This window comes from Podarcis erhardii (genome assembly GCF_964252035.2).
Source record: "Podarcis erhardii genome assembly, chromosome: 10".
Taxonomy (NCBI): Eukaryota; Metazoa; Chordata; class Lepidosauria; order Squamata; family Lacertidae; genus Podarcis; species Podarcis erhardii.
The window spans coordinates 30234001-30246592 of record NC_138500.1 but is presented as its reverse complement, the minus strand read 5'-3'; the positions used below and the strand labels follow the sequence as shown (position 1 = coordinate 30246592).

Sequence of the window (12592 nt, the reverse complement as noted above, 5' to 3'; positions counted from 1 at the left end):
CCCCCCCCATGAGTTATGGTTGCAGCATAAATTCCAAGCATTTGTCTCTCATCTAAGCGCCTTTGCACTCTTATGTCCAGAACACTGGAAGGCAGGGCAGGTTACCATTTACTGAGGAGCAGCAGCAGCAGCAGCAGAACATTGCCTAAACTTTTACTTCTTTTCAGCGTGAAAAGGGTAGAGACTCATTCCACTTTTTAAAAAAAGAAAGAAAAGGAAAACTGAACATTCAAGGAAGGAGCCTAAGGGGGTTCACTGTCCACCCGCCCACACTCCCTGTCATGGTTAGAAGAAATAAAGAAAGCAAAATAAACCAGCATATGGAAGCTGTCCTGTATGATTCAGCATGACGGTTTTCCTTCCCTCCCTCCCCTGAACTCTTATCTCGTTGCATGTGCAGCTAATTTTGCATATGAATAAAGTGATTTGTACCCCCCCTTTTTTTAACCTGCTTCTAAAATCTGGATGCGTTCTGGGGTGTTTGATATTCCAGGGAGCAGCCCGGAATCCTGAGGACATGGATCGGGAGAGGCGAGAACACGAGCGAGAGGAGCGGATGGGGCAGCTCCGGGGTTCCGCTACGCGGGCACTGCCCCCTGGACCTCCTGCCGGAGCCACAGCTAACCGCCTCCGCAATGTCGCCGAGCCCATGGCCTCCACACCCACCTCCCGCATCCAGCAATCTGGTGAGTAGAGGGAAGGTCACATGCAAACCTGTTCTCTGCATAGCAATGAATTGCACAGCCATGAGCTCGTTCCTAAGTAAAGTAAAGCCTCCGTATGTGTAACTACAGCTGCTCACCTTCTTCACTGCTGCTTGCTCTTGCCTTTCCCATTCCTCCCCCCCTCTAACGGCGGCAGCAGTGGTGGTTGTGGGACTCTTGCCCCGTCTCCGCCCTGCCTTTATCCTGTTCAAAATTTAGAGTTTGAGCTCCAGGCGGAACAGACTCTTCCTCACCCCTCTTTTTCTTACATTGCTCTGCAAAAAGCATCAATTTTACAAGTTAGTAATTTGCCCCTTGCCAGGAAACACGTCCCCCAGGGCAATTTCACGGGTGGACAGGGAGCGGAAGGTCAGCATGAGGTTACACCGAGGAGCCCCTGCAAACATCTCCTCGTCTGACCTCACAGGGCGGCAAGAGGTGTCACGGATTTCAGCGTCACAGGTGGGTTCCTACCAGCGGCCAAGTGGGGCCAGAACTGCTTCCATCTGCTTGTGGGCTGTGGCTAGAATTAAGAAAATAGTAGAGTTAAGAGTCTCACCAGGTCATGTTAATCTGGTAGCTACCCAGTTGGCGCAAATCCTTATTCTGCTTCTTTGTGGGACTGCGTTAAAAATGGCCCGCTCCTCTGAAAACGATGGCAATTACATCCTTGTGTGAAAGGGGAGAAATTACCAACCTTCCAGCTGTTGAGAATTTAAACATTCTGGCAGCCCAGCGTGAGAAGCAGAACAGCTAAGCTAGCTGTGTTGCAGGGCTTGTCATACGCTGAAGTGAAAAAAAGAATCTTTAGTCTGAATTCTTGTGTGAAGTGCTATCAGAATAGTCACGAGCCACCAAATATGTACAGCAAAAATACATTACGGCTGCTAATCTGCTTTTCTCCCGCCAAGATACATATGGCTCAGACCCATGGGGTATTTTGTAGATTAATAATAGTTCATTGAATTATGCTTGGGAGTCAGTGTTGCAGTGCAGCCTGTGTGCATTCTTGTCTGCTGATGTCAATAGGAGACTCTTGCGTTCCATACTAGTTGAACTTCCCGATTCTTTTCAAAGACACAGCCCCATTGCAGTGATTTATTCAAGTCAACAACCAATATGGATGATTTTAACTAGGGAAAGAAGAACAAAATCCTTGGACTAGCTGGAACTGGTAGAAAAGCACCCATGGCTGCTGGGAACAGGATCAGCCAAAGGATATGTATCATAGCTGTCAACTTTTCCCTTTTCTTGCGAGGAATCCTATTCGGAATAAGGGAATTTCCCTTAAAAAAAGGGAAACGTTGACAGCTATGTATGTGTGACACTGTCTCCTTGGAATCTAGGAACCATCAGTAGTCATCATTGCCTCCTTTTTTATGGATTTAGTTATAGCTTTATTAACTAATCATCAGTTAAATGATTCTTGAATCTGCTGAAAAAGAAGTCAACTGGGAAATAAGGTTGAAGTGCATTCAGTGGCAAGCCATCTACCAGTACTTTGATGAAAATTATCCTGTGTTTGTAGGTTGTTGAATGTATTCCTTGGAAGGAGGGGGTGGGGTCTTGTTGAGACAAGGGTGGGAGAAAGAACTTGGATGACATCTCTTTACCCACCCTTGCTAAAGTCCTCTTCTGCAGCCTACTCACTTCTCTGTTTGTTTGTAGACAAGTGTGCCATTTGATCACCTGGGGAAGTGAAGAGAGGATTCCACCGGACCAGTGTTTGCTTAGGTGAGTCTCTGCCTAACCCCTTCTCTTTTGTCTACATGGATAGTGAATCTTCATGGGTTGATATGCTTCCTTTCTGCATGTAACCCCAGCATAATGCCCCATGGTTATAGAAATGGCACAGTCTGTGAACAAGTGGGATGTTTGAACAGCTCCAGCTGTTTAGAACCTATGACACGGAGATCTAAACCTTCATTCTCTCTGTGTCTCTTGGTTGGTAAATGTTCCAGGCCCACCCAGTATCACAAGGCCATTTTTGAACATTAATGGGCATGGCTAAACTTTGGCTAACATGCCACGGTTAGCAAACCGTATAGTTCATTGCTGTGGAAACATGTAACCCTCGGCATATATTAAGATACTGTTGAGGAATGCATTCACTCTACCAGCTCAACTGCTAGGAGCTACTACCTAACAGTTGTAGACCTCACCCTTGAGTCTCTCTCACATGAGACTCTTGAAAGATGCAATGTGCACAATTCTTTAGCACACCATAGCTTGCTTTATTGTCCCCTTGGTTGAAATCACTTGGTTAGACTGCCTTTTCCAAAAACAGCTTGCTCTGTACTTCCTTACTTGGTTGGAAAGGAATATGAGGCAGGTTGCTACTTGCCTTTATTGCAGAGGGTGAAGGAAGGCAGCAGATTAAGGGGGAAGAGCAGTGACTTGAGTCCTCTTCCCAAAAGCAGATGTTGATGTAGGAATTAGCCACTGCTGTTTTTAAAAGCAGGCCTTTATGTAGCTTACTGGACTTGGTCCTAACACTCTAGCGCTCTTTGGGTGTTCTTCCCTGTGTAATTACCATTGTGTGGGTGGTGGGGAGAGAGTGCAGATATGTTCCCTGGCCTCACCTCCCCACCCCCCAAAATTACATCATTGTAGCTTTTCCCATCACTCCCCTCCACATCTTAGGGGCTGAATTTCTGAATCAGGAAGCCTGCCCTGCTTCTGTAGGCTCCCTCTGCGATTATGAACCCTGATCTGAAGAAGTGTGCATGCACACAAAAGCTCATACCAATAACAAACTTAGTTGGTTGCTACGGTGCTACTGGAAGGAATTTTTTTTTTATTTTGTTTTGACTATGGCAGACCAACACGGCTACCTACCTGTAACTAGAACCCTGATCTATCAGGGTTCTCAATTGTGCCGGGAGCATCTTTTGGAGCGGAGCAGCCTGCCGATTGCAGAAGTTCAGCCCCCAACCTGTTCAAAGCTGCAGGAGTGTTGATGGTGTTGTGATCAAAGGAGAGGGGTCGTGGAGTGTGCCCCTGGAATCGCAACACCCTTCTGATTTAACCCGCCTTTCTTGCTGTGTAGAATTTTGACTTTTCTTTGGGAGGTGGGAAGAGGCTAACTCTCCTTGTTGGATGCTTCCTGCATTAACTAAAGCGAGCATCTTTTCAGTTTTGGGGCTGCTTCCAGGATAAAGCAGTGCACGCCCACGTTGCAGGTACGTTGTGAAGCTGAGGGAAGGAACAGGAAGTACCATGTATACTGTTTCACAAATGTCCTTTCTAAAGAGGGTCAGTGGCACAATCGGCTGACACATTTTCACAAGAGTTGCTGCTGTGTGTAGTACTAGTAGTAGTTATTAGTAAGATTTGTCGTAGGGTCTCCACTGTTGGATGGGGGGAAACGTTTTTAACAATGCTCTCTTCTTTTTCCCCCTTTTCTTTTTCTAGTGTCTTCACTGTATTTTTCTTTTAAAAAACAAAATAACAAAAACAAATTTAAAAAAAGAAAAAAAGAAAAAAAAACCAATTCCCCCCCCCCCTGCCAGCAACAAGGAGAGGAGCTGCTGTATGCTGGCGTCCATGTCTTTTCTGAGATCGTTGCCTGCGTCCCCGAGCCCAACTTGCCTTGGACAAAGTCACAGACGCAGGAGGAGCCTTGCCGAAACACCTCTGCTGCTGTCGCGCAGTTTCATCTCCATAGGCCTTGCCCCATTTCATGCCAGCAGGCTGTGGCCAGCCACCCCCAGCTTCTCGTTCCCTTTTTTTTTTATCTGTTTGTATCATTGGAAAAAGGAAAAAAAAACACCACACAACACAAAAAATCAAACCCCCGACTTCCATATTTTTAAAAAGTTCGGTTCGTGTAAGATGAAATTTGTTTCCAGCATAATTTTAAATTCCGTTGGGATTGTGGGGGGGTTTTGGGGAGGGGAGGGTCAGGGGCGGAGGAGAAGGCAGAGGAGGATGTTTGCGGCAGACTTTTACAATTCCAGGCCAGAGTGGTGTCAAAAGCTGGCTTTAACATTCATTTAAATGTGAACTGCGGTTTGTAGCAGGCGCTGCCTTTGTGGGTGGCAGGGGCCGGGGTGGAGCAATGGTGGAAGAAGCATTCAGGCATTCTTTCCCTAGGGGACACCACTGCCCCTCTGTGCATTCGCGGGCATGTTGGGAGATGCCGCGGGCAGACCAACGAGGCGAAGAGTACTGGCACAGCGGCAGTTGCGTGTGAAGGGTGTGCATATGGGGTGGAGGCATGTGCTGCACAAGGCAGGAGCAAATGTGAAGGACGTGGAACTGTTGCCTGCCTCATATGCAGGCAGTGGGGGGTGGGTGGGCGTCTCTTCTTTTTTAAAAAAATTGAAACAAAACTGTTTGCGTGTGTTTAGTTTATATTTTTTTAATTATTATTTTGTACTTCCTCAGGAGCCGGGGAGGGTGTTGAGGACAAAGGGGGAGAGGTATGTGAAAATAACAGTGGGGGGAGAGTCCCTGCTTTTACTTCAGGGGGTTGAGCCTTGTGTACCACCAGTTTCCCAAAGGACAACCCCAGCTCAAGACACACAACCTCTCCTCACGGAAAGGTGTCTCCCACCCTCTGTATTCACCCCCCCATTACTATTTTTTTTTTTTTTAATAAAGACTTTAGGCTTTCCTTAAGAAAACCGATCCATCCTGGGATGTGCTTCGCTGCAGTCGTTACCGTGCCCTGCAGCCTCTTGCTTGGCACACTTTCTTAATTTTATTTTTTACTTTGGACAGTGTGGAACCATTGGAAGTGGGGGTGGGGCTTGGCATATTTGGTTCTTTTTATTCTTTCTATTTAACACACAGCTCTTTTTATTTCCCCCCCTAATTTATTTACCCTGCTTACTGTGTCTTTCTTCCTTTCTCTCTCTCTCCTTTTTTTAATTAAAGTAAAAAAAACAAAACTTTTTATTACTTTTAAAAAAAACAAAAACAAAAAACCTTGAAGAACTTTGGGGGGGATTTTGTACTTTTTTCCTGTGTAAATATTGGACTTTTTTGAGCTTTATCGTGGTTGTTAATTTGAAGTAATAAAGTAGAAAATGATAAAGTGATGGAAGCATCTGCCTATTTCTTTCTTCTCCTCTTCCCCTTCCAACCTGGCTGTGATAATGTCATGTCGGCAGGAAGTTTCATCTTACATATAGCCTCCCTCCTGCTCTGTTTCCAAGTTCCAGGAAAAAGATTGGCAGGGAAGAGAATGTACACCATTTGTACACCTAAAAATAAAGCTGATCTGGCCTTCAGGTTCATAATTGATATTGGTCTGATAGCAGAAGAGTCATCTGAAATGTGATTCTCCTGAAGAAATGCTGCCTGCGTTTTGGGCTTGAAGGAAGAATAGTGTGCAGAACTAGAAATCTCCAATTTGGTTCAGGGGCCCTTCACTTTCTATTCTTTTAGAGTTCCAGATGTTCAAGCCAGTACCACAAATACCAACAAACTCAAAACGACACTTCCAAGCCTGCAGCCGTGAACTCCATTAGAATTTAAATAGCATAATTGTCACAAGTTAAAGAGCAAAAATGTCATTGAGCACTAGTAATTTCGGTTCAGCCATAGTAAGCGTGTGATTTTTAAGCTAATGCTGCTAGACTCTTCAGCTGAATCTGGATGCACATTTTTAAACCAAAACTAGCCAGGCAATTGCAGATTTATTGAGAATATGTCATTTGTATTGAGATTGAATCATCTCTTGTTGATGCATTTTCGACAACCTTTTGCTTTCAGCTTGGGTTAACTTCATACAAATTCAATTATTGTAAGCAACGTTTTTTTTTAAAAAAAAAAAAGATTAGTGACAACAGGTAAGTTTAATTATTTCTTTACACCTTATGATATCCTAAAGAAATAATTTTCTGTTAATTTATAAGAATGGGGCATGCTTGCTAATATGCTGTTTTTGTGTGTATGTGGAAATAGGGAGTTTTGAATTCTTTCTTAGTCATTAAATTTGATGGGGTAGCACTGAGAGCCACCATTCATAGTTTGGAACATAAGAAGCTGCATTTATACCAAGTCGTGACTATTGGTTTATCTAACCACGAATTGCCTCTTGACTGACACCAGCTTTCCAGTGTCTCAGGGCAAGGTCACTTTTATGTGGAGGTGCCAGAGACTGAACCAAAATCTCATCCCTGCAAAGTCCCAGTCCTTTCTGCAGTTGTGAAAATGATAGAACAAGAATCTGAAAAGTTTTTGCTGAAAAGCAGTACAGAAATAACCAGGCTTCAGTTGCGCACCTTGCTTAGCTCCAGTGCCCATGCTAAAAATATATCTCCTGGCTAGAGAAGAAATCGGGTGGCATGCAACGTTTGGGTTGAGACATTTTGTGTGAAAGTGATTGGATACAGTCCTTTGGGCTGGATTCTCTTTGAACATGTACTGTGGTTAGCAAATCTGTATTCAGATGTGGGACTGTGCATCAGAATTAAAGGTGTCTAATGTTTACTTTATTGAAAAGAGGCATTAACTTATCAAAAGCATATTAGTGCAAAGAGCTATGAGGCTTTCTTTCCTTCCTGGCTTGTAATCTACTTGGAGAGATGCTAATCCTAGGATGCTGTGTTTAGTATGGGAGAGGGCTCCCATTACTGTAGTAGCTTGTACCAGTGGCAGCTGTGGGAGCATTTTGGCTTTGTAGGGCTGCAATTTTTAACCTTGCTGTTTCCATCACAATAGGACTTCGTACAGAACCTATTCAGGAAAGTGTGCCATTACATATGTGCAGAGTGCCATTGTTAAAAAACCACTCAATTATTTTCTGCACATCTATGGACAGGGAAAAAAGTTTCCACATAAGAGTGCCCAAGTACTATATGATTTCCAGTTAAGATTGACACCATACCACATAAGTTTTTGAATTCATGTATTTTCACCTACATATTTCATTGCCAAAAATCTAAACACACACAAACTTTTTTAAAGTGAGGAAAACCTGCCTCTGGTTGCATGACATTTTCTTCCCCGCAAAAATAAAATAAAATCAGTTTTAACTATTATTTACCCAAAACACTTTTTTCCTCCAAATTATAAAAGAACAAAATATTCCAACCAATAGACAAAAATGATGAGTTCATATGAACCAGGGCATCTCTGAGCACAGCAAAACATATTTGCAATGCATGGCTCAATTCTGAAAATGTGAACTGTTCATTTCTGCTCATTTGCAGAGTTCATCACAACCTCTTCTATCTGAGATGTGGGGGAATATATTCTAGGTTTGGGGAATGACGTGGAATCACACCCAGACACCATTTTCCTCAAATGCAAAATGAAAGGAAAAACATAATTATTATAGAAAGAGGCTAGCAGTCGCTTGCTCTCTTGTAAGGTCATAAAACAAATACTAAACCAAAAAAAGTTCCTCAAAGTAGGGAACACTTGCTGCTTCCTTTCAGGACTTCAGGGAAAGGGCTCTGGCCGTGCTGGTGGATCTTGGGTTCTTGGAGAAAAAAGTAGGTACAAGTCTGCTCACTCCTGTACTAACCTGGCTGAAGCGAAGCAGGTCTCTCTGTGTTGTTAGTGCTTGTGTGGAAGACTGAGTGAAAGCCCCTTTAATGTTTCCTTGTGTTCCATAGAAGAAGAAGAAAAAAGACCTTTCGTAATTGGGAATGGATATTCAATTGTGAAGGCAGGCTATGCCTTTATAGCTGTGAAATATGGCTTGTCTTCTCTGAAAAATATCCAAATGGCCATTGGGAAAGGATCAAACTCCTTTACACAAGAAGCTTGGGTGTCTTGTACTACTTGATCCTTAAAAAAATGTTCCTATTATGAAATTTGGGAGAAGGGCATATGTTGAGAGTATGGCATATACTTGGTATCATAGCAGTTCTAGGCAGCCCCAGTTGAAAAGGTAATACAAGGTGAGGGGCTGGGAAAGACCCCTGCCTGAAACTGTGACCAGCTTTGCCAGTCAGAGCAAGCAGCACCAGATTAAACAGACTAATCTAACTCAGTAGAAAACAGTTTTGTTTAGTCATAGAAAATTGATTTATTTTAAATATATATTTGGACTACTTGGTTGGGAAGCCTATGAAGGCAATGTACAACCAGGAGAGTCAATTAGCAACATAAAAATCACCCTTAAAATAGAAAAAAGCATCATTTTAAAATGGCATGACATTTCAGCAAAGCAGATCAGACCTTTGATGCTGGGCATGCTATACTTAAAAACCTAGAGAAAAAAGGCATTGGGAGGGTCAGGAATATGGTCATATATATATATATATATATATATATATATATATATATATATGCAGGTTTTGGTGTCCTCGGGTGTCTTCCCGTGTAAAAGTTGGGGTGTCTAGGCGACGTTTCGACGAGGTCTCACTCGTCATCTTCAGGCTGGTGCTTTCGGCTTCTTGTTACTGGAACAGAGCAGGATCTCAGTGTTTGAGTTCCTATAAATACTGTAGAGGGGGTGTGGTGTATAGCCTCCAATGTTCTGGGCAGAGAGGAAGTTCCCAGGCTAGTGTGCCTTTTCTTCTTTTGTTCCTTAATTACTTGAGAGATATCTTGAGTGATTTCTTGAGTGATATCCTGAGTACCACTTAGGTGGGTCATTAGGTGTGGATTTGTTGTTAAAGTCTTTGTGTCTTGACCTCTTGAACTTTGTGAAGAGTTTTCCTGAGAAGATGGCTGTACTATACTTAGTTGTGCTCTGGCTTGGCTTCGTGTATAGGGGCGAGCTGTGGTTTTGTGGCTTGTGTCAGCCAGATCTGTGTAGGGATTGCAGGGGGGTGCAGCATCCGGAGGTGCCACCATGGATTGGCTACTGGATGGTGTCTGTAATTCATCTGTGGAGAGGGTCTGGGTTTGGGTCTGGTGTGGTTGATTGGTGTTGGCGTTCTGTGTGCCTCTGGATCTGGTGTCAGTTTTTGTGGGGAGGGCTAATTTCCAGATGTCTGGCAAGCGGGATGTGTCGTCACGCTTGTTCATGTTGTGAGGGTGTTTCTCTATCTCGATGGCTTCCATGATTATTCTCTTGTGGTGATGTTCCGTGTTAAAGAGCAATTTGGAATCTGCAAAATTAATTTCGTGTCCTGTTTCTTTCATGTGTTGGAAAAGAGAGGAAGTTTTTTCTTCTTTTTTGACGGCATTCTTGTGTTCTGCGATACGTGCATTTATTCGTCTGTTTGTTTGTCCAATGTACGTGGCTGGGCAGACTTTGCAGGGTATTTCATAGATCCCTTGGTTTTCCAACTGGATTTTATCCTTGGGGTTTCTGAGGATATTGGCTATTTTTTGGTTGGTGCAAAAGGCTGTTTTGATATTGTGTTTATGGAGGATTTTGCTAATTTTATCTGTAGTGCCCTTGATATAAGGAAGGAGGGCCATGCCATTGTTTTCTTCTGTGTCTTGGTTTTTGGGGGGTGTTTCCTTTTGGATTAGCTTCGTAATCCTGTTTTGCTGGTATCCATTGGCAATTAACACGTTTGAGAGATTCTGTAACTCAGTTGTCAAGTGGTCTTTGTCCGCCAGGCGTTTGGTTCTGGAGATGAGAGTCTTGGCTACGGAGTTTATTTGTGCAGGGTGGTGGTGTGATTGTGCATGTAAGTAGCGGTTGGTGTGTGTTTTTTTCCGGTAGATAGTGTGTCCTAGGGAGCCATCAGGTTTTTTGTAGATTAGGACGTCAAGGAAGGGAAGTTGGTTGTTGGCTTCTATTTCCATAGTGAATTGTATTTTGGGGTGTAAGTTGTTGAGATGTGTGAGGAAGCTATCCAGTTTTTCTTTCCCGTGTGGCCAAATTACAAAGGTGTCGTCAACATATCTGAGCCAAAGTTTGGGTTTGTGTTCTGACTTGTCTAAAGCATTGGTTTCAAAGTGTTCCATGTACAGGTTTGCGATGACCGGTGAGAGGGGTGATCCCATAGGTGCTCCTTCTATCTGTTTGTATCTTTGTCCATTGTGGATGAAGCCATCTTCTCAGGAAAACTCTCTTCAGCCATCTTCTCAGGAAAACTTCTCAGGAAAACTTCTGAGAACCATCTTCTCTACAGCCATCTTCTCAGGAAAACTCTTCACAAAGTTCAAGAGGTCAAGACACAAAGACTTTAACAACAAATCCACACCTAATGACCCACCTAAGTGGTACTCAGGATATCACTCAAGAAATCACTCAAGATATCTCTCAAGTAATTAAGGAACAAAAGAAGAAAAGGCACACTAGCCTGGGAACTTCCTCTCTGCCCAGAACATTGGAGGCTATACACCACACCCCCTCTACAGTATTTATAGGAACTCAAACACTGAGATCCTGCTCTGTTCCAGTAACAAGAAGCCGAAAGCACCAGCCTGAAGATGACGAGTGAGACCTCGTCGAAACGTCGCCTAGACACCCCAACTTTTACACGGGAAGACACCCGAGGACACCAAAACCTGCATTCCTGTACCCGTGAAAATCTACGAAAGCATATATATATATATATATATATATATATATATATATATATATAGCAAGTGGGATTGGCCACAAAACGCTGGTGGAGTGTTCCTGCTCATTCTTCCAGTCAGCCATGTCCCCCCCACCCGATAACCCGCCCTATTTTCTCCCCCACAAACAGCATTCTTGACCATTGAGTGTGTTCATTCCTCCATTGGGCTGTTTCTGGGGATTCCCCCAAATTAGGACCTCTGAACTTTGGAGTTAGAGTTAGGGAATGATTTAAATTTAGGTGCCATTTGGACTGGGGATTTCCTAGTGCTTACTAAAACTTAAATGTGGTGGTTGTAGTGTTGATTTATCTGTGTTATATATACATTAACCTGGAATCTGCTCTGGTGTAAGGCAGAGGAGACATTTTTAAAAATGGATGAAAAGGAAATGTGCTTTTATCATTGTTAAAATATCAAGCAAGAATTCCTGGTGCATACAAGTGCAGCTCAGTGAAGCAGATGGCTTTCTAAGAGAGACCATGGAATGGTTCTCCATAGATATCAAATTCTTAATTTGAGAGAGGCCATTGAGGATGTTTTTGGTATATGGTAGGTGTGCAAGTAGAGCATGTTGAATTTTTCAACTTTCAAATTCAAAAAAATGAGGGGTGCTAAAAAGTTGTAACATGACTTGGGAATTCAAAAGGCTAAATTGATATACTGTAATTTCGTTGTGCTTGGTAAACAAAATGACTAAAATTGAATAGAAATCATTAAAAATGATTACCAAATACTTGCAGTTATATATTAATATTATTTTATTTATTATTATTATTTAGCACATTACCTGACATTTTCAGAAGGTAAAATTCTTTGGTTCCATGAAAACAGTTTATGGTGCTGCTTCATCAAATGTAGACTTAACCAAGCTAAATGATGTCCAGTCACAAAAAGAATAGCAGGTTTGAGTTCCTCACACCCCGAAACATATTTTTAAGACCCTCCCCTCACTGAAGAAATTTGCAAAAATTAAGTTTCACCCCCTAAAATCACACATACTGTGCAAGGTAGACAATTTGAGCTATGTTTCCTACAGAGTCCTTTCCAATGTCAATGATCATGAAACTGATATGGTATTATGCCTACACCCTCGTGCTCAGCTTACTGTTACACATCATCTCAATTCTATGTTTCCCATTAAACCTGTAATGCAGAGCTTGCTCTTGCAAGATGTTGCTGGAACAACTGATTCAGCAAGGCCCCACATTCCAGCAAGAGTTAGCTGGCTGCGTGACTAAGTATGGCATCAGTTGTGAGATCTGCCAAGACAGCAATTATGAGGGCAGCTTCTTCTGTGGTACAGTCTGGTGATCAGTTTTTCATACCAGGATGTTAATCTCTTCATCTCACTTTTATAGTATGGCTCTTAAGAGATACCAAGCCCTGGGCAATGGAGGAGATCTTACTGTAATAACTACCAGATGCTTTAAATAATAATTTTGTTTCTGTCTTGTCTC

At 42.8% G+C, this 12592-nt stretch overlaps 1 protein-coding gene across 5 annotated transcripts in view; it reads left to right on the top strand.

Annotated features, from left to right (window-relative positions):
• CSNK1E (casein kinase 1 epsilon) overlaps window positions 1–5297 on the top strand; it is a 50926-nt gene extending 45629 nt beyond the window's left edge. For 4 of the 5 annotated variants that reach the window (XM_081879395.1, XM_081879397.1, XM_081879396.1 and 1 more), the window contains exons 8-11: window positions 494–686; window positions 1027–1166; window positions 2373–2438; window positions 4119–5297. In XM_081879395.1, the coding sequence (XP_081735521.1) occupies window positions 494–686; window positions 1027–1166; window positions 2373–2405 (366 nt within the window). In that variant the 3' untranslated portion in view covers window positions 2406–2438; window positions 4119–5297. The remainder of the gene's footprint in view (window positions 1–493; window positions 687–1026; window positions 1167–2372; window positions 2439–4118) is intronic. The other variant, XM_081879399.1, reaches the window with a different exon arrangement.
• Window positions 5298–12592: the final 7295 nt, after the last annotated feature.